The sequence below is a fragment of the Rattus norvegicus genome, chromosome 6 (assembly GCF_036323735.1).
Source record: "Rattus norvegicus strain BN/NHsdMcwi chromosome 6, GRCr8, whole genome shotgun sequence".
NCBI lineage: Eukaryota > Metazoa > Chordata > Mammalia > Rodentia > Muridae > Rattus > Rattus norvegicus.
This window is the reverse complement of record NC_086024.1, coordinates 112740179-112762689: the sequence shown is the minus strand read 5'-3', so window position 1 is coordinate 112762689 and position 22511 is coordinate 112740179. Positions and strand designations below refer to the sequence as shown.

At 42.0% G+C, this 22511-nt stretch overlaps 1 protein-coding gene and 1 long non-coding RNA gene across 2 annotated transcripts in view; one reads left to right on the top strand and one right to left on the bottom strand.

Moving 5' to 3' along the window:
- The first annotated feature begins 219 nt into the window (after window positions 1-219).
- Window positions 220-22511, top strand: part of Sptlc2 (serine palmitoyltransferase, long chain base subunit 2) — an 82848-nt gene continuing 60556 nt past the window's right edge. The window contains 2 exon segments of the mRNA NM_001037097.2: window positions 220-445; window positions 21882-22076. Of these exon segments, the coding sequence (NP_001032174.1) occupies window positions 320-445; window positions 21882-22076 (321 nt within the window). The 5' untranslated portion in view covers window positions 220-319.
- On the bottom strand, window positions 10527-19746 carry LOC120103582 (uncharacterized). Its single transcript, XR_005506127.2, has 2 exons — window positions 18177-19746; window positions 10527-10838 (listed from the first exon to the last, which is right to left on the bottom strand). It is a non-coding gene; the product is annotated as an uncharacterized LOC120103582 (long non-coding RNA).

The window sequence follows — 22511 nt, the reverse complement described above, 5'->3', positions numbered from 1 at the left end:
TTCCTCTGAAGAAGTCCCCTTGATGCCTGCAAGCCGCTTTTCTCTCGCTCTTGATTGGCCAGAAGCATCATAAGATCCGCCTCTCTTGCCTTTGGATTGGTCAATCGCCAATAGGCTCCGCCCCATGTTCCCTCCCGCTGCCGGGCTTCGGCGAGCCCAGGCTTTCCGAGTGGTCCCGCCCTCGCGTGACGGCCGGACCGGGAATTGGCAGCGGCGCTGCAGCCATTTCCGGTTTCGGAGAGGTGGGTGCGGTGCGGAGCGGGAGTTGGCGCCGCCGCCGCCTCCAGAGCCTGTCTTGCTGCCGGGTGCTGCCGGGAGGATGCGGCCGGAGCCAGGAGGCTGCTGCTGCCGCCGCCCGATGCGGGCGAACGGCTGCGTGAAAAACGGGGAAGTGAGGAACGGGTACTTGAGGAGCAGCACCGCCACCATCGCGGCTGCGGGCCAGGTACGATGGGACCGAGAGGCCGGGCGGGGTCCGGGCGGTGGGCCGGGACCCCGCGAGCCGATGCCCGGGCCGGGCGGGGGAGGACGCGCAGCCGCGCGGACCGGTCAGCGGCTGGTTGGCGGCTGGGCGCGGCTCAGGTGTGCTGAGCGACCGGGACCCGGCACTGACTGGGTCCCGGCACTGACTGGGCCTCCCCCTGTGCGGGAGGAAGACTCAAGGGCAGCGCGGGACTCAACAACTGTGTGGGGCTTCCTCACCATGAGGGGCTCCCCAGTTCTGTCCGCTTCTCCAGCTATTCGAGCCTTCCCAGTACTACTCGGCTCCACAGCGATGAGGGGCTCCCTGCCGTGTGGGACTCCTCAGGTTTACCTGGCTTCTTAGGTGTGCGGTGTTCGCTAGCTCTGCCCGGCTCTCCAGTCTCCACGGGCTCCTCAGCAACATGGGACTCCTTAAGTCTGCCCAGCTCCTTAGCTCTGAGGAGCTTCCCAGCATTTGCTGTTCTGAAGGGCCCTGGAGGCTGGGCTTCCTTTCCTGTCCCTGGTTCTTTCTCGTGTGGATCCCGCAAAAAATGCAGGCCGCTCCCAGTGGGAAGCGGAGGAAATCTTTCCCTCCTCGGAGTCCGGCGGTACCTTCTCTGTCCCTGCTCGTGTCCCCTCAAGCACATGCTTCCTGTAGAGTCTTGCAGCCCCGAAAAGGAAGATGACGTTCCGAGAAAGTTAGGCAGTGCAGTTGTGGAAGTACAGCCAGACAGCTTCTTCCTATCACATTCTGGACTTCCTTTATGAGGAAAACCTTGACAGGGAACTTCCTCGGTTGTCTTGGATTAGGTAGGTGGCCCCTTCACCAAGCAATAGAGCTATCATGGAGGGCATTGCTTAATCCAGTGGTAAGTTGTCAAGTTATATTAATTATCTGATGTTGAATCATCATATCCATGAACTTCTAAACTACCTTACAGAATTCTGAATTCCTGACAATATTTTATTTGTTTGTTTCAAGACATGATTTCTTTGAGTAACAGCCCCGGCTGTTCTCCTCTGTAGACCAGGCTGACTTCCAACTTAGAGATCCTCCTACCTCTGCCTCCCCAAGTGCGACTAAGACCCCCACACCTGGTTTTCCTGACAGTATTTTTATTGATTGATTTTTCTCAGACAGGGTTTCTCTTTATAACCCTGGCTGTCCTGGAACTCACTCTGTAGACCAGGCTGGCCTCAAACTCGCAGACTTGTCTCTGCCTCCCAAGTGCTAGGATTCAAGGCACGGCTCCCTCCTGGCTCCTGGCAGTACTTTGTAAACCAGCCTTTCTATTATTTCTACTGACTCTTATACTGAAATGTGTTTTTAAAGACAGGCTTCTTAAAAAGGTGCAAGATTTGTGTTGCTAGAAGGTAGTACTGTGATAACTTTGAGTTTAACACTTAAAAGTACTGTGTAGATATTGGGAAGAATAGTTTTAAAAGTTGCTTGATCCCTTTACCAGGAGTGTGTTGTAGTTTTGATAGGACAGTGACCCCACTTTGGCTTCAACATAGATGATACTAAGCGATAGCAACCTGTCCCCTGCATCAGTAGCTCTGACAGACCTGTGAATCCTGTGGTATGAAAGTGTTATCTTCAAGTCAGGTTGAGTTAAGACGCTGGGGGAGAGTTGAAGGTTAGGATAGGAGTGCATAGAAAAGATTTGGCCTCCCTTGAATGTGTAAGGTGTTGACAAGTCAAAAGGTTGCTTTCGAAAAGGAATTGTGAGAGAGAAGCTACAATAAAAGTCAGTTGGCAGTCTGGGCTTGATGTCACTAGTTTATAATCCCAGCCCTCAGGCAGATGTGCATCTCTGAGCTCAGGCTGGCCTGGCCTGCATAGTGGGTTCTCGGACAGCCAGGACGATGAAGAGGGACCCTGCCTCCAAAAAAGGGGATGTGGGGAGGGTCAGTTGGTCAGGAGCTGTGGAAGAATACCGTTTTCCCAAGTGGTGTACCATGGCTAATGAGACAACACTGTAGAGGTATAGAATGTATCGGAGAGGTTGAATAACTGGAGCTAGAAGAGAACGGGCGAATGGGTGAGCAGGACCTTTATGAGGAAAAAGGAAGTCCAGACAAAGCTGGTCACGTATTAGAGGTGCTTTCTAACAACCCACTAGGGGTTACGTTCGGACTAAATAAATAGTAAGTCAAGTTCTGACCTCCTGGAATCCCAACAATTTATCATTTGTAGGCATGGTATTTCTTCAGAGGTTGCCAACTATTAAAATGAAATACCAAGTTATTAAAATATACAAAAAGCTGTGACTGTAGCTGGGTGTGGTGGCAAACACCTGTAATCCTAGCACTTAGAAAGTTGAGGCTGGAGGAGAGTTCAAAGCCAGTCTGAGCTGTATAGGTGAGCCCTCACCTGTGCTGCTTACATCCACCGGCTCTGTTAATCAATTTTGTTGAACATTTGCACTCAAGGCACAATGGCATTTGAAAGAATGTTCTAATGGAGTGCTTTAAGGGCTGCAATATCTTTTCAAGAAAACTATTTTTACAAATTATTTTAAAGCAGGTACTACATTTATGAGGAATAAAATCTCTTATGTTTATGAGAAAAAGAGAATATCTTAAAATAGTTCCCGAGGTTGGTTGTGTTAAATGTATGTGCTCCAACTCCTGCCTGTCTTTCCTTGCATCCTAAAGGGGGATTAAGTCAATTTTTTTTTCTGAAAATAACACAGTAAGATACAAATCAGGTATACAAGGGTCATGCTTTCACTAAAGTAATAACTATTATGTGGATGAAATGTAAAATTGCTTCCTCACATCATGTCTTAACATTGCTTTTTAATGCACAGGAAAGAAATTATAATGTGTAGGCTTTCTTCTCTAAGAGGAATCAGCTACTTCTGATACCTGTACACACTCACCAGGGTATATTTGAAGAGATTAATGCCTGTGTTAAAAGCAGCTCCTGGATGGGGCTGTTCGATGAGTAGATAATGTGGTAAGGAGGTATTACAAAACAGAGGTTACTGCTGTTCAGTGATGAAAGGTAGCCAGAGTTTCCACTAGAGGAGCAGCTGAATAATAAGGCTGTGAATTTCCCTCTGCCAGGAAAGGAGTCAGCCTTTATTTTGAAGGTAAAGGGTATCTTGTAGCCTGAAGAACATTTGGCCACATTAGAATTGGAAAGAACCTTCAAGATGTCTTTGTAAATCAGTCAGTCCTTTAAACTCTTTGCAAGACTTTCTTAAAGTTTCTTTCTGTTCCTGTTTATGGGATGCATGGATGGAGGAATGGATGGATTGATTGCTTCTGGGTCTCCTTTAGTTCAGTCTGGCCTTGAACTTTTATCTTGCTGTTTTCATCTCCAGGTGCTGGGAATTCCTATCAACTGACAGGATTCCTTTCTAAAAAAGACTTCCAGAGGGTTTGCGTCACATTTTCACAAGATGGCTGTGGAGTCATCTTAGTCACCAGGAGTTAGTTTTTGTGGATTTAACAGTTGACTAATAAGCATATGACATACTTGGTTGTGTGTGTAATTAGCACTTTTAAAAAGACCTTTTCTTGGGGTTGGGGATTTAGCTCAGTGGTAGAGCGCTTGCCTAGTAAGCGCAAGGCCCTGGGTTCTGTCTTCAGCTCCGGAAAAAAAAAAAAGTTTGGAACATGACTTAATTCCATCTGAGGGTAATTTCTTGTTGTTTGGTTTTGTTTGTTTTGTTACTTTTCGAGTTTTTCTGTGAAGCCTTGACTATCCTGAACTCTGTAGACCAGGCTGGTCTCGAGCTCAGATTCTCGTCTCTACTTCCCAGGTGCTGGGATTAAAGGCACATGCCACCACCACCTGTTTGGGAGTAGTTTTGATGAGAAATTTAGAGGTATAAAAGGCTTCTATTTTCCACAATCAGTAGAATTCAATTACAAGGAGGCACTAAGCAATATACGTTAAATAGAAGTCAAGCATGGCAGAAACAAATGTAATGTCAGAAAGAGGCCAAATAACAAGGAAGGGTGGCTTACGTCTAGCTTTGTTTCCACTGAAGAGAAACTGAAAGAATTGGAATAGTAGTCATAATAGCCGTTTTGTATATTGGGTTTGGCAGGGTAAGACAACTTAGGTTTCAGGTCTTGCAGAAAAAAGAATGTAACTTCTGATAACTTGTGTGATTTTGTTTGTTTGTTTGTTTGTTTGTTTGTTTGTTTCAAATGTTCCAAGGGGAAGAACATTTGGTTTTTACTAGCCGAGTCTGAGAGATTCCAGTCATTTGTGGGACTCAAGAAGTCTCTTTAATACAAATTCTTAGGAAATTTTAAACCATTTGCTCCCTAAGGTAGTATTTAAAATGGGTGTTCAGGGACTTGTCATTTTTTTAGGTGGACTCAGGTACACTAGAAGTTTGTCCTGCTAAGCAAGAGAGCCTGTTGTTTGATTCAGTTATTGAAAGAAAGAAGCAGTGTTTATTGGTAGAATGGGCAATTGATAGTGTTTGCATACAGAGTGGGTGTGCCTTACTTGATTAAATGGTTTGTGGCCACAAGTCACTACCCTTCTGGGTAGTTTCTAAGGAGCTTCTATAATACAATTTGTGATTTGTGAATATTAAAGCCTTTTGCTCTTGACCCACTTAATCTCAGACATCTTATTTTATGTTCTGTATTCTCAAGACCTTTAATGAAGTTAAGGTAATTTTCCTTTTTTTAAAAAAATTGTTGCTCTTAGTGGATATTTGCTGAAAGATCTTGAAGCATTGGAACAATTGTTTTGTGTTCAGGTTTTGAAAAGTCAGTTAGTAGAAAAACATTAACATTGTATCTGTAATATTTTGATGAATGTGTACACATATATGTTGTATAATTTTTAAATCATGTTAAACATGCCTATCTCTTGGATCTTTTATCATTTCTTTTTTAAATATCTTTTTTTTATTTATTATATATAAGTAAACTGTAGCTGTCTTCAGACACACCAGAAGAGGGCATCAGCTCTCATTACAGATGGTTGTGAACCTCCATGTGGTTGCTGGGATTTGAACTCAGGACCTCTGGAAGAGCAATCAGTGCTCTTAGCCACTGAGCCATCTCTCCAGCCCTTATCATTTCTTTATGGTATTTCAGACAGGCTCAACGTTCCTATATAGTCAAGAATGACCTTAAACTTCTGCTCTTCCTGTTTCTTACCTCCCAAATGCTGGAATCACCAGTGTGTAGTGCCATGACGTTGGGAATCTAACCCAAGGCTTTACGAATTTTAAACAAGCACTCTAGCAAATGAGCCATGTCCCTAGCCCAAATGTGATGATCTTGAGTCAGTTTAAATAAGACTTTTGTTTCCTAGTTTGGAAACCCTAAACCAAACATTTCGGATTTTACTGTTTTTATTATACACATAAGAGGGATTCAGGAGATGTTATTTAAAGGGATGGTGGAGTAGTCTTTGAAATTATGGCACTGGTAAAGTATATAGAAGATGTCCTTAAGCTAGAAGAGGAGACACTAAGGTCATAAAAATTAAGAATCATAGTGCTCCTTGGAAAAGATATACACAGAGTTGCAGACCAGGCGTGCAAAGCACAATTGAGAAGAGATGGTTTGGAACAAGAAGAAGAAGAAAACTCTAGGTAAATGGTGACAGTTTCATTAAAGGAGGGTAAGCGATGCTTTCAGGCCGTGAGAAAGTATGAATAATAATAGTAATAGAGAGGACTGGGGGTGTGGCTTAGTGGTAGAGTGCTTGCCTAGCACACCCAAAGCTTAGGGTTCTATTCACTAGAACTGCGTAGAGCCTGAGTATGTGTGGTACAGCACAGGAATGGGAACAAGAGGACAGAGAAGCTTGAGTTTCATAGTCAGTTTGAGCCTGGACTTCATAAGACCCCATCCTTAAAAAAAGACATCTTTTACAAAGCACCTACTGTATGCTGGAGGATTGGGAGGAGAAATGTGAAATGCTGTCTTCAGGGTACAACACAGCCATTGCAAAGATGATCTTATAGCAGCTGCAACTGCCTTCATTGGGCCTATACAGGCCAGGTTTGGGTGGATAGGGAGGAGTTCAGGGGGTTTATATCTCCCTACTGAACTATTGGCTATTGATGGATTCTGGGGAAGGGGCTGTAGTTGCCTTCAATTGTGTATAAAATGCAGAGGCTAAACCTGTGACCACACAGGCTATCCTGGTTAAAATCAGAGCATTAACAAAAGACTTAAATGTGAGGAAAGTAAGAGAAGGTGGAAGACAAGAGGAAATAAAATGAATCACTGTATACATGTATAAACTTGTCAAATAAACTTAGTTGATTAAAAGGTTTAAAAAAATGAGAGAAGAACCTTTCTAGGTAAATAGTGCCCTCATTTTGCAAATAAGAATACTAAAGTCCAGTGTTCACTTCGGCAGCACATATACTAAAATTGGAAAGAATACTAAAGTCCATACCTTTAAGTTACTGAGTTGGGAGAGTCTTGGTGGTATTTAATTTGTCTGACTCTATCAGAACATTGAATTCAGAATTCATTAGGAGGAGCCGGAGAGATGGCTCAGCTATTAAGAGTACTGGATACCCTTCCAGAGAGCCTTGGGTTCAATTCCCAGCACCCACATGATAATTCAGTACTCATTAGAAGTTTTTGGAACATTAAATTAGATATTGAGAATTGGTTAAAGAGGGATGAGTGGTAGTTGAAGCAATGGCGTTGGTAAAGTATGTAGAAGAGGGAATAATTAAGCTAGAAGACAAGGCACCAAAGATAGAATACTAGATAGCCAAAATGCTTCTCAGATAACACACATGCAACACAGACAGAGCTTTGAATGTACAAGAACACAATTGGGAAGAGAAAAGTCCATGAAAACGGAGGCTGGCCTTTTCTTGGAATTTTACTGAAGTGCACAAGCCTTTCCTACAGCATACCACACATACTAGAGAGAATAGTGTGAGCCTTTGTGTAAATCACACAAGCTATGCCAAAGCTGGTCATGGTTTTATCAGCAGGAAACACTTGCAAAGTTCTGATCATATCTCCTTTTATCAGATAAACTATCTAATATTTGGCAGTATCTATCCCATGTGAAATGGACTGAGAGTAGCTTCCAGGACTTACTGGAAAACACCATTTGACCTCACACCAGTGAGAATGGCTAAGATCAAAAACTCAGGGGACAACAGATGCTGGCGAGGATGTGGAGAAAGAGGAACACTCCTCCATTGTTGGTGGGATTGCAAACTGGTACAACCATTCTGGAAATCAGTCTGGAGGATCCTCAGAAAATTGGACATTGAACTGCCTGAGGATCCAGCTATACCTCTCTTGGGCATATACCCAAAAGATGCCCCAACATATAAAAAAGACACGTGCTCCACTATGTTCATCGCAGCCTTATTTATAATAGCCAGAAGCTGGAAAGAACCCAGATGCCCTTCAACAGAGGAATGGATACAGAAAATGTGGTACATCTACACAATGGAATATTACTCAGCTATCAAAAACAACGACTTTATGAAATTCGTAGGCAAATGGCTGGAACTGGAAAATATCATCCTGAGTGAGCTAACCCAAACACAGAAAGACATACATGGTATGCACTCACTGATAAGTGGCTATTAGCCCAAATGCTTGAATTACCCTAAATGCCTAGAACAAATGAAACTCAAGACAGATGATCAAAATGTGAATGGTTCACTCCTTCTTTAAAAGGGGAACAAGAATACCCTTGGCAGGGAAGAGAGAGGCAAAGATTAAAACAGAGACTGAAGGAACACCCATTCAGAGTCTGCCCCACATGTGGCCCATGCATATACAGCCATCCAATTAGACAAGATGGATGAAGCAAAGAAGTGCAGACTGACAGGAGCCGGATGTAGATCGCTCCTGAGAGACACAGCCAGAATACAGCAAATACAGAGGCGAATACCAGCAGCAAACCACTGAACTGAGAATAGGACCCCCGTTGAAGGAATCAGAGAAAGAACTGGAAGAGCTTGAAGGGGTCGAGACCCCATATGTACAACAATGCCAAGCAACCAGAGCTTCCAGGGACTAAGCCACTAACTAAAGACTATACATGGACTGACCCTGGACTCTGACCTCATAGGTAGCAATGAATATCCTAGTAAGAGCACCAGTGGAAGGGGAAGCCCTGGGTCCTGCTAAGACTGAACCCCCAGTGAACTAGACTGTTGGGAGGGGGACACCGATAAGAAAGGGGAGGGGGGAGGGGGATGTTTGCCCGGAAACTGGGAAAGGGAATAACACTCGAAATGTATATAAGAAATACTCAAGTTAATAATAAAAAAAAAAAAAAACACCATTTGACATGATTTTTATTATCCTACCATAAACCCATGACAGAGGCCTTCAGCTTTATATGGACTGAAAGGTGTCCATTGAGAGGCACACTGTGTTAGTTACTTCTCTCACAGCTGGGACAGAATACCAGACAGAAGCAGCTTCAGGGGTGCAGTCCATCATGGTGGTGAAAGCGTCATGGAACAGTTCCATGCAGTCAGAAGTGTGTGGCAGGAACATGCTGACCTTGTGGCTTCGGACAGGGAAGCACAGAACTCTAGATTAGGGTCAGGCTCAGTAGTAACCTTCAAGGCCTACTCCCAGTGACTGATTGCTACCAGCTGGGGTTCTGGTCCCAAAGGTTCCACCACAGCACCGCCAGCTTGGGACCAAGTGTTCAACAGTATGATCTTGTGAGGATATTTGAATCTTATATTTCCCTAGCTTGCTACCCATGCTGTAGCAGTTTCTGTCTGAGTCAAGCATTAGTGTCACAGACAGGCTCTGGAGGCCAAGCAAATGCATCTCTGCCACATATCCTGTTCTTTATCTCAGCTCCCACACATCTCCATGTGCCAATCTTGTCACATCAACCTCTTTGCTTAGCTAGTTAAGTGTGGCAGCCTGTGTCCATTTTTCTTTACTGAGAACACTTTTTGATGTGTGGGGTGGACTCCTATGGCCACATCTGTGATTTGAGCTTATTTCCTTGGTCATAATGTTAGCATAATGTTACCAAAAGGAGCCCAACAACCCTTTTCAAAGAGATTGGAGTTTCTTTGTGTAGCTTTGGCTATCCTAGAACTAGCTTTGTAGAGGAGGCTGGCTCTGAACTTACAGAGATCCTCCTATCTGTTCTTCAAGTGCTGGGATCAAAGGAGTGAGCCATCACCACTTGGCAGAGATTGGAGTTTCTGATGAGAGGGCCTGAAAGGTAGCAAACTGCCCAGAGAAAGGGTTGGAAAACTCTGCTGCTGAGGCCTGGGACCTTGCTGCCTTATGCCTTTCAAAGTCAATTGTCCTCATCAGTACATACCACCATCCTTTCAGTCACCTTTTCGTTTAGTTTAGCTAGAGCCCTCTTCATTACTCTCAACTGAAGTGTTACACACAGTTTCTCTATTAAAAGCTCTTACACTTTTCTGTACATTGCATTGTACTGTTGCAATGTACATTCTGTACATTTCTGTACTGTTGCATTGGTATACCCTGTGAACTCTTTAGGGCTTCAAGAGTGTGCGTGTACATGTGTTTGTCACTTCAACCAACTTCACCCAAACTAGAGTCACCTGGGAGAAGGGAGCCTAAATTGAGAAAACACCTCAGATTGGCCTGCAAGCTTGTCAGTGTGCATTTTCTTTGTTTTTTTTTTTTTTTTGTTTTTTTGTTTTTTTGTTTTTGTTTTTTTTTTTTTTTTCTTTTTTTTGGAGCTGGGGACCGAACCCAGGGCCTTGCGCTTGCTAGGCAAGTGCTCTACCACTGAGCTAAATCCCCAACCCCCATTTTCTTTATTGTTGATGAATGTGGGGGAACCCTGTTCACAGTGGGTGATGTCACCACTGGGCAGGTGGTCCTGAGAGGTATAAGGAAGGTAGCTGAGAGGGAAGGAGGCCTGTGACTGGGATGTAATATGAATAAGAAAAGAAATAATTTATTGAAAAATAAATAAATAAATTATTGGGGGGGGTAGCTGATTCAAGCAGGAGTAGAGTTTGGGTTTCTTCCCTGACTTCAAATTATGGGGAACAAATTCAAAACCACCCTAAACAAGATTAACTCTTCTATGACAAGAAAAATTTCATAAAACAAAGAAATATCAATAGATTATTTAATACATGCTTTTGGGGAAATTGACTATTTAAGGAAAAGGAGATCTAGCTAGGGCTTTTCTTTATGCCACGCTGTGGCAGACACAACTAACTGCTCTGCAAGATGGAGTCTCCCTATTAGCAGTCAGTCTCAGGTTCTCAGTGTCACCTGACAACACAAGTAGTCTGAATTCGCAAGTTTCTCTTGTAGTAGAGGTCTCAGATGTGCTGACTTCAGGCCTGTGAGAAGTGAGGTGTGCATTCTCTGCTGTCCTGGTTCTCTCTGCCTGTGTGGACTGTCCTGCAGCTGAGGTCAGCCTGCTAAAAGAAAGCAAGAAGAGAGCTTTACGGGTGCTGGAGATCAGAATTAGACATTTATAGTGCAAAGCAAACATTTCAATAACAGATACATTTAACTTTTTTTTAGTGTTTTCAAAACTGCAAATGTTTTTGTATGTCAAAGCTTCTCCTAGAAACTTGAGACTGAACTAACTATAGCTTCTAACCTATATTTCAAATACTGTACTTTGTAGTTGGTGGTAGAAATAAGAGTTAGTCTTGTTTTAAGAATTTTACAGGGTGGATCTAGGGATATAGTTCTTGTCTGGTGTGCACCAATCCCTGGCTTTGATCCCCGGCATTCTATAAAAAGTAGTATAGTGTAACGAGCTTAGATTCTCAGTGCTCAGGAGATAGAGTCAAGAGGATTAAAAGTTGAAGTCATACTTGGCTACAGAGCGAATTTTTTTTAAAGATTTATTTTATGTATATATGAGACAGGGATTCTCTGTGTATCCCTGGCTGTCCTATAGACTAAGCTGGCCTTGAACTGGCAGAGATCCACCTGCCTCTCTGTCTTCTGAGTTCTGGGATTAAAAATGTGCACTGCCATCACAATTGGCTTCAGCTGCTGTTTTAACTTTTATTTATGTACATGTGTTTGTATCTGTGTGAATCAGCTACTTATATGCTCGTGTCTGTGTGAACCAGAAGAGGGTATTGGGTTCCCTGAAGCTAGAGTTAGAGGTAGGTATGAGCCACCTGAGTGAGGGTGCTGAGAATTGAACTTGAATCCTCTGCAAGAGCAGTAAGCACTCTTAGTTACTGAACTCTCTCCGGCCCTGGTATAGAAATTTCACACAATCGAATTTAATCAGGTTTGGGAAAATGACTCAGTGGGGAAAGTGCTTGCTATGTAGGCATGAGGACCTGAGTTTGGATGCCAAGACTACATAAAAGCTGGACTTAACGCCTGAGTTTGTAATCCCAACATGGGGGAAATTCTGGGGAAGCAGAGACAGGAGGATCCTGGGGCTTGCTGGTCTAGGTTAGCTGAATTGGTAAACCCCAGGTTTAGTGAGAGACCCTGTCTCAAAAAGTTAGGTATAGAACAATTAGGAAGACATATGACATCAAGCTCTGGCCTCTGTATCCACATACGTGCATATGCACTAGTCACAGTCACAGACACACACACACACACACACACACACACACACACACACTTACTTATACATGTATGTGCAGAGAAGAATTTTAACCCTTACTTTGTAGCTTGTGCATTGGTGGTTTTAGAGGAAGACCACCACTATATAGTATAGTTCAAGATTATAAAGATTAATTTTTTAACATGCTACAAATTAAAACATTTTTTTGATTTGCAGTTAGATATATTTAATAATGAAGGATTGTTTTTATAGTATGTTGTCAGGTAGGAAATCTATTTTTAATATAATTAATATTTTTGAGACATGATCTGTCTATGTAGTCCTGGCTGTCCTGGAACTACCATGTAGACTAGGCTGGACTCACAGAGATCCTGCCTCTACCTCCTGAGTGCTAGGATGAAAGGTGTGGGCAATCACTTCTCCATCAGGGACCTATTTTATTCGTTTGCATACCAAACCATTTTAATTTATAAAAAAGCAATTCATTCTCCAGTAGTTTGAAATGCCACTGCTATTATTGATCCAATTCTGTATTCTTTTTTACTAGGTTTTCTGTTCTATTTCCCCATTAACCCTATGCCCATATTACTATAAATCTTTAGTTGCTCTTATTTGATATGATTCCTTCTATTCCTTTATCTTCAAGATCACCTTTGTTCTTGTTTTCCTACATAGGTTATAAGATCAACTTGTTGAGAAAAATTAAGGTTTTCAGTAGAATATTCATGTCAAGAAGTATGCGTTTGACAACTAGTTTGGGAGCACTTTTCAGTCTGTCACACATGAGACACACTGTTTAGTAATTAGTTACTGCTCTATTGTTGTAAAAAGACACCACAATTAAGAAAACTGGGCCTCACTGTACTGCCCAGTCAAGGCATGGGGCCCACTCTCCCAAGTACTGCAGCCAGTAAGGGGCTGGGCCAGCTTTCCCACTCTCACACCCTTGGAGTCTGTCTCTTTGTCCCAGGGCCAGCTCCACTGTGTTGCCCAGGTGAGGTACAGGGAGTACTATCCCCAGTTGAAGGGACAAGACTAGCTCTCTTGGCTCTCATGCCTGGGGTGAGGGTTGAGGTGGGGGGGCGGGGTAAGCTGGTCTTTCCCTTCACCAGCTGCAGCACTGGGACCTTGCATCTGGCCTTGGTGGCAGTCCTGATTTTAAAGAACAGAAATGTGTGGGGTTTCCTTACTGCAGAAGGCATGATTACAGTTCAACACTTTGTGGATTGCTGAAGAGTAATGGGTGCATGTATTGGACATTAGGTTTATTTATTTTGTTATGAGAGGGAGGGAGGGAGGGAGGGAGGAAGGGAGGTAGAGAGAGAGAGAGAGAGAAAGAGAGAGAGAGAGAGAGAGAGAGAGAGAGAGAATGTGTGTTTGTTTGGTTTGTTTGTATCTATGATCATTAGAATAATTTTAACGAACACCAAGGTACACTTGCTTCAACAGGAATATTGTTGTTAAGGAAATACAAAAGGAAACAAAAGGGAAAATTCTCCTATGCCCCCAGTTAATACTATAACTATAACACCAACATAAAACACAGTACAAGACAAAGGAAAAGAGAAAACAAAGAAACAAGCTACTTTGTCCATAGCCTTCTTGCTATCAACTATTCCCGTGAAGTAACTGAAAAGGCAATCTTAGGGCCTGGAGAGATGGCTCAGTGGTTCAGAGCACTAGCTTTTCTTCCAGAGGACCTGGGTTTGATGCTCAGCACCCACAAGGCAGGTTACAGTTGTCTATGACTCCAGTTCCAAGGGATCCAATGCCCTGTTCTTGCCTCTACAGGCAACAGACAAGCAAGTGGTGCACAGATACTCATGCAGGCAAAACACTCACACCCGTAAAATTTAAAGACATAAGAAAAAGAAAAGGTACCCTTAACCAAAGCAATAATGAAACAAACAAAAGATAAACCATGCACACATATGTATATACACATACATATATGTCATGTGTGTATGCAAATATATGTATATACCATACATATATGTATACATACACATATATGTGTGTTTGCATGCACACATGTATGTGTATACATATGTATGTATGTAAAACTGCCTAGAAAGAGACATAAGAAATCAGGATAATGAGGCTGGTAAGATAGTTAATTCAGTGGTTAAGCATACTGGCTGCTCCAAAGGACCTGAGTTTATTAAATTTCACAGTTCATGAAAGTCCAGTCCCAGGGAAGCTGACGTCCTCTTCTGACCTCTGAGAGCACTAGGCACACAGATGATATGAAGATATATATTCGGTCAAAACACTCATACACTGAATAAAATTTTAAAGAGAGAAAGAGGAGGTAGCAAAAGAGAATAGACAATTCTATAGCATCTTCTAAACCATTTTGATTCTTGTTTGGTTAGGTTTTTGTTGTTATTGTTTGTACAGAGCTTTACTAGCCCAGGCTAGACTCACACTCACTATGTACTTAAAAATGCTTTGAAATCTCTAACCATCCTGCTTCCCTCTTTTAAACTATGAGATACAGGTGTGTACCACCTCATTTAGCCAGTCTGATTTTTTCTCATTTTTTTTAATTAATTTTTATTTATTTGAGTACACTGTAGCTGTCTTCAAACATACCTTTACAGATGGTTGTGAACCACCATGTGGTTGCTGGGAATTGAACTCAGGACCTCTGGAAGAGCAGTCAGTGCTCTTAACTGCTGAGCCATCTCTCCAGCCTTTGTCTCTTTTTTCTAGTCAATACACATTATTGACTTCACTTAAATTTTACCACGGACTCTATTCTCTATTGAGATGAAAACAACTAAAAGCTGCCTATGTCTACCATAGCTCAGACTACCTGACTAACCTCCAAGATCTCCAACCTTTTGAAACTGCAACATAACACTGTTATCTACAAATGTTACATTTAAAAACCAAAGAACATGGCCCTTAGATAATGTGATGCACATTGAAAGGCAAGCAGATCTCTGTGAGTTCCAGACCAGCCAGGGCCATATAGTGATATCCTGTCTCACAAACACACCTTGCAGCAAAAAATAAACCAATATTTTAAGCAAATTTGTGTGTGTGTGTGTGTGTGTGTGTGTGTGTGTGTGTGTGTTGGCCCCATTCATAGCTATTTAGCTATCCTGGGACACAGGCTGAACATACCTGAGTCCGACAGCCTCTAGGCAATCTTCGTCTGTGTATTAGTTATTACCTCTTTTGGTCACTAGTATCACCATCTAATCCACCCAGCCCCCCAAGTTTTCAGTCATTTTTAACTCCACCTTTTTTTCTGGCTTCTATCCAGAGTTAGTTCCATACTGTTTTCTTTGTAACCAGGAAGTATGTTTTGTTTTTGTATTTTGAGACAGGCTCCTGCAACCCAAGAAGGTCTGGAAGTCACACTACTTAGCCAAGGATTACCTAGAATTCCTCTTCCTTCTATCTCTACATCCCAAGTACTAACTAGGGTTACAGGCCTGTGCCACTACAGCCAATTGGCATCTGGTAATTGTAGGGTGTGTGTGTGTGTGTGTGTGTGTGTGTGTGTGTGTGTGTGTGTGTAACTATTGCAGATCTTAATAAGTATAGGATGCAAACACACAAATGTTAAAATTCACATTACTATGCATATCGACAATAAATTAGCTTTTTTTACATAATTATCTGGCATAAGACTAGCATATCCTTCTCATCAATTATTAAAAAACAAACCAACAACTTATAGCCTCCCCCCTCAAAGAATATTGCAACATCTTTCTTGCCATCTGGTCTCTACATCACAAGGGCTCTTCCCACAGACCAATAATCATGCCCAAGCAAATAAATATGGTCAACAACACTCCCTTGCTCTAAAGAGCTTCACTGTCTGTAAAAGGAAAATCTCAAATCACCATCATGGCATCCAACTGTCTATAGTTGTATGGCAACATTTCTTCCTCTTAGTTCCTGAGATCTTTGTTTGAGTCACAGTGAACTTTTTTCCATCATCTTTCAAAAGAAAGAAAGAAAAAAAGAAAGAAACAAAGAAAGTAAGTAAGTTTCTTCTAAGAATGAAATTCTTCCTCAAGTAATGTCCACTGCTGAAAGGTCAAGAAGCAGTGAATTAAAACTACAGAGCTAAGCCCAAGAGACTGCTAAAACAGAAAATAGAGAATCACTATCTCTGAAGGTAAAGAAGAGGGACAGAAGAGAGAAGGGGGCTATTGTGTATTTCACAAGTCCTGTGGAATTCAGCTGTTTAGAATCATATGCTAAAGTTGAAGGAAATATATTAGAACCAGGCAGTGGTGGCACACACACACACACACCTTTCATCCCAGCATCTGGGGCGGGGGGGGGCAGAGGTAGTAAGATCTCTGAGTCAAAGGCCAGTCTGGCCTACATAGTAAGTTCCAGGATAGCCAAAGCTACTTAGAGAAAGACCCTGTCTCAACCAACCAACCAACCAAACAAACAAACAAACAAACAAACAAACAAAAAAACCTACAAGATACTTCTAAAACTAAAAGAAACACAAGGATACTTCCTTACATGTATCAAATGAGGGAACTGATACAAGTACTATCTATCTAGTCTACAACATTATTAAAATTTTGCTAACTACCCTTATGATGCTCTTTACAGTAAACGAAAAATTTAAAGTATGGAATTCTGTCTTTAGTATCTTTGGTCTCGGGAAAAAATAAACAAGATTTAACTACACTGTAAAATGATGTAGAAGGACTGACTCTGAATAAGTTTTCAGGCATCCTATGAAAGAATGCAGACTTAACCATATAATGACTCAAGTAGTAAAAAAAAAAAAAAAAAAAAAAAAAAAAAAAACCAAACAAACAAACTGTTGATGAAATCAGGCATACATTTTTTGTATGAACACAAGCTTATATGATTCATCAAGCAATTGAATTCATACCAGCCTCAGACTAGAAGGTCAGAGTCTGACCATCTAGTGGATACTTTGTATTATTTTTAAGTTTTTATGTCCACTTGCTGGGGAGAAGTTGAGTTCCATTCCCAGCATTCACACAAAAAGCTGGGCAAGGCAGCATGTGTTAAATCTCAGTGCTAGAGAAAACAGACAGGTGGATTTCTGGGGTTCACTGGCCAGCCAGCCAGCCTACTCTGTTTAGCAAGCTCCAGGCCAGTGAGAAGTGAGAGTCAGTCTCAGAGTGTCTGTCTGTCTGTCTGTCTGTCTGTCTGTCTGTCTGTCTCTCTGTCTCTCTGTCTCTCTCTCTCTCTCTCAAAGAAAAAAAAAAGTGAAGGCAAAGCATGGTAGCACGTACTTTTAATCCCAGCCTTCAGAAGACAGAGGCAGGTGAATCTTGAGTTTGAGGCCAGTCTGGCTTACATAGTTCTAGTCCAAGGATGCATGATGAGATCTTATCTCAAATAATGATAATGATGATAAATATTGTGTAATAACATGATAAAGGGAAAAGGTGCCTGAGGAACAACACCTGGTATCTTTTAGCCTCTACATGCACATGTGTACATAATAAAGTAAAATAAATAAACCCAATGTCCAACGTAAGCCACTCTTTAGCAATCCATGAACTGTTATCATGCCTTCTGCGGTAAAAGGCAACCCCGCACATTTCTGTTCTTTAAAATCAGGGCGGGGGTTGGGGATTTAGCTCAGTGGTAGAGCGCTTGCCTAGGAAGTGCAAGGCCCTGGGTTCGGTCCCCAGCACCGAAAAAAAAAGAACAAAAAAAAAAAAAGTGTATGCCCCACACAAGAAAATCAGGGCCACTGCCCAGGCCAGGTGCAAGGCACTGAGTCTTCCCTTGAACAGGACTTCCAGCAGCACATTCTCATCTGCTTAACAGCTGAGACTGCAGGGGGCTGGAGAGATGGCTCAGCGGTTAAGAGTACTGACTGCTCTTCCAGAGGTCCTGAGTTCAAATCCCAGCAACCACATGGTGGCTCACAACCATCTGTAATGGGATCTGATGCTCTCGTCTGGTGTGTCTGAAGACAGGACAGTGTACCCACATACATGGGATAAATAAAATCTTAAAAAAAAAAAAACAAAAAACAAAAAAACCCAGCTGAGACTGCAGGGAATGAGACGCTAGAATTTTCCTGTGTGTGCATTTAGAGGCCAGGGTTGATCTTAAATATCTTCCTCATTCACTATCCACCTTGTTTATTTGTTTGTGTATTTATTTACCACCTTGTTTGTTTACAAAAGGAGCTCTGGCAAAGTTTTATTGAGGAAAACTTTCCTCCTTTACCTCTCACCTGTCTGTTTGGCATGCTTCTGATAACAGAATCACCTGAGGCAATGTTAGCCAGTGTGCTTTCTCTCTCTCTCTTTTTTTTTTTTTTCTTTTCTTTTTTTTTTTTTTTTTTTTTTTTTCCGGAGCTGGGAACCGAACCCAGGGCCTTGCGCTTGCTAGGAAAGCGCTCTACCACTGAGCTAAATCCCCAACCCCAGCCAGTGTGCATTCTCTAGTATTTTCCGCACACTGTGCCCAGTTCAATAGTATTGCCACTGTAGTGATGGACACTAGTTTTAGCCAACATGGTGTAGTATTCTATTTCAGATTCCCTCGAAGCTGGGTAGTTGTTGGTGAGGATAACCATTTTTCTTTGCCTTGTTTGATCATCTTCAGAGTCTGTCTGTACCCCAGCATGTTCTTTTGACTTTTCATAACAAGCTGGAGCTTAGAGTTGATCAACTCCAGAGACTTTTTCATCTTCTTTGTGGCCAACAGCTTTCTGCCTCAGGTGTGGGACAACCCCCAACCTAGCACACAGAGGGCAGAAGAGAGGATTGATTCAGAGTGTCAGACACCAATTAGCAGAACTCCCTGAGCAGCCTAATACTCCATCCAGCAGAATTCACTCACCAAGATCCCACTTTATTTATTTATTTACTAATGATATAGGGCTTATCTCACTGAACTGAGAGCTTGCAAATTCAGATAGACTGGCTATCCAGCAGGTCTCAGGGATTCTTCTGTTTCTGTGTCAAAGTGCTGGCATTTTTACTTATTGGGGATTCAACTTAAATTCCTTTCCTGTTGTTTTACATGGGTGCTTGCATTATATGAACTTTAACCAACTGAGCCATCTTCCCAGCCCACTAATGTAAACAGAATTATAAATTCTAGCTACCCACTATAACAGACACACCATCCAGGTGTTTTATTTATGAGCTTGTAAGCCTACTTGGGCAGATTTTGGAACTCTTCTACTTGCAGTTACTCCTAGCCATGTGCTCATGGTTCATCTCCTCTCCTCTCATGGCTGCTTCCTCTTCTCTCCCTTTCCTTTCTTCCTCTATGCCTTTTACCTGTGACTTCCAGCCAGGTAACTGAAAAACCCGCATACCTCTATCTACTATCCATCCACAGGTCTTAGCTTTTATTGACCAATTAACTTCGGGAACAAGGTTACATAGCATCATTTGGTGTATGTGAGGATCTCCTCGTTGTTGTTGTTGTTGTTGGGGCACCAGATCTTGGGGGCCATTTGAAAACATAGCAGCACCAACCCCAACACACTGTTATGCTAATATTTACTTTGTTGACAGCAAACTCTTAAGTTAGAATGGTACATCCAGATAGATTTACAATGCACAGTACACTTTTGTTTACAGAGAGCTTGACCTCAGTGGTCTTTGTCTTGTTCGTTAACCAAGTGCTAGTCTCTGTGCTACATGGCAAACACATTCCTTACATGGCACGTGCTTTACTGACAGATGTCTCCCAGCCCCTAGGTACATAAAATCTTGTTGTTTGTATTTACATAACACTTAATCAGGAAGGCCTAGCAGAGCAAAAGGGGACTCCTTACTGTATAATGCTTTTGGACAACATGTTCCTAGTAATTTTGGTTGATTTTCCTAACTGCAGCCTCATGTTTTAAGTCTTTTTCTCATGGTTTCTTCTCTTCTGTAAAATTAGATTTTCAATAAAATTAACCAAAAAGTTAAAAAAAAATTTTTTTTGAGACAGGATTTCTCTGCTTATCCCTGGCTGTCTTGGAATGCATTCTGTAAACCAGGCTGGCTTTAAACTCACAGAGATCCACCTGCCTCTGCCTCCTGAAGGCTGGCATTAAAGTGTGTGCCACTGCTACCTGGTAAAAGTAAAATTTATTAATCATTGAATCAAAAGTAAAATATCTTTGAGTCTATACATGAAGATGCAGGGGCTGCCAGGCACAGTGGCACATACCTGTAATCCCAGTCCTGGAAAGTGAAGCAGAAAGTTTATTAAGTTTGAGGCTGTCCTGTATGACATGCTACAACTCTGTCTCCTATACAAACAGCAAACATATCTTAAATGGTAAAATAAAGGACAGGAATGATCTTTAAAAGTTTGGGAATATATACTTAGATCAAAATAGATACAGGATCAATGCATGATAACTGATGGTTGATCTTTTTATTGTTGTTTTGTGTTTTGTCTTTGAAACAGTTTCTCTATATAGCCCTGGCTGTTCTAGAATTAGCTCTGTAGATCAGGCTGGCCTCAAACTCAGAGATCTGCCTGCCTCTGCCTACCTAGTGCTGGGATTAAAGGCTGGCACCACCACTGCCCTGCTAATTTAGTCTTTTTTTTTCTTTTTTTCGGAGCTGGGGACCGAACCCAGGGCCTTGCACTTGCTAGGCAAGCACTCTACCACTGAGCTAAATCCCCAACCCCTAATTTAGTCTTTTAAAAAATTTATTTTGGGCTGGTGAGATGGCTCAGCGGTTAAGAGCACTGACTGCTCTTCCAGAGGTCCTGAGTTCAATTCCCAGCACCCACATGGTGACTCATGACCATCTGTAATGGGATCTGATGCCCTCTTCTGGTGTGTCTGAAGAGAGCTACAGTGTACTCATATAAATAAAATAAATATTTAAAAAATGTATTTTTATTTGGTGTGTGTCTGTGCACATGTTTAGGTGTCTTCTCAGGGAAGCCTTGTCTATCCATGCAGGGTGCCTTCATTGAAACTCCTTAAAAAAATTTAGATTATCTTACAAAGTACTGAGTTTCCCTAAGCTTTTTCACAATTCTTACTTTGTTTGAAACAATTCTACCCCCTTCCCTCTTCTTCCTCCCATTCCCCCTAAAAGGACCCTTTCTCACTTGGCTCTATTGCATGTACTGTTTATGGGTGTGTGTGCATGTGTGGGCACCTGTGTGTTATGTATAGCAGCTTGTGTGTGGAAGTCAGAGGACAATTTGTGGGAAACAAAAGACAGTTTGGGGGGCATCCATTTTGTGGAGTCTAGGGATTGAACTCAAGTTGTCAGCCTTGGCAGCAAAAGCCTTTAGCTGCTGAGTTCTCGGCAGCCCTTCTTAACTGTTGCACATGTGTTAGCACTGAGGAAAAGCAGTAAAACCTGCGGCAGCCTATGCTGATGAGTGATGTCAGTGTTTCTGAGTACGGTATAGCTGAGTACGTAGTTTTAGGAATGGCCGGTAGTAAACCATTCACACACATCTTTGTGTTGTAAAACTGAATTTACTCTAGGACATGTGATCACTTTGTTGGGAAGCTAATACAGTATTTTTCAGACTAGGCTTCTTTTTTATATATTTTTATTTCATGTTCCCTGAAATCATAGTGTGTTTAGAATCTGTGTCAGGAAATTAAAATATGATAAAAATCAGTGTTAGACATTGTTGACTCTTTTTCATTACCTCCTTACCCCTTTACCATACATAAATTATTTTTAATTCATTACTCTTTTTTTTTTTTTTTTTTTTCGGAGCTGGGGACCGAACCCAGGGCCTTGCGCTTCCTAGGCAAGTGCTCCACCACTGAGCTAAATCCCCAACCCCTAATTCATTACTCTTGAAAATAAGCATGGCCTTAATGTTTTATTGATCTCTTGCTAATTCCCATGTATATATAGTTCTACAAATCTCGGAAGACTTAGACTTTAAGTGGAAGTTTTTTTCTTGCTGTGATTGCAATAAACATTTTTAATTGCTCTCTTAGATTCATCATATTACAGAAAATGGAGGACTGTACAAAAGACCGTTTAATGAAGCTTTTGAAGAAACACCCATGCTAGTTGCTGTGCTCACATACGTGGGCTATGGTGTACTCACCCTCTTTGGATATCTTCGAGATTTCTTGAGGCATTGGAGAATTGAAAAGTGCCACCATGCAACAGAAAGAGAAGAACAAAAGGTAATTGTCAGGGAATCTTTGATTCTGCAAATAGACTGTGTTCATGGAAATGTTGTCATTGTCGCACAACTCTCCCCAACCCCCAGTAGAAATTGGAGCACATGGAGATAAATTTTGTGACAGGAGGATTGCTGTAACTTTGAGGCCAACCTGTGCTACAGAGTAAGACTCTGACTCTAAACAGAGCAGAAACCAAGTAACAACTGTGACAAAAACTCTCTAAAAATATCCCCTAAGGAAAGCTGAAATCAAGGTTGAAGGCCTAGAAAGAGCAAAGCAGTTGGAGCTAGAGAGATGGCTCAGTGGAAAGTACTGTTCTTCAGGGGACATGAGTTCTGTTCCCAGCATCTACATGGAGGCTTACAGCTATATATTCTAAATATCTAAAACACTAACAGAGCAAAACATTTAACCCTTTTTTTTTTCTTTGAGACA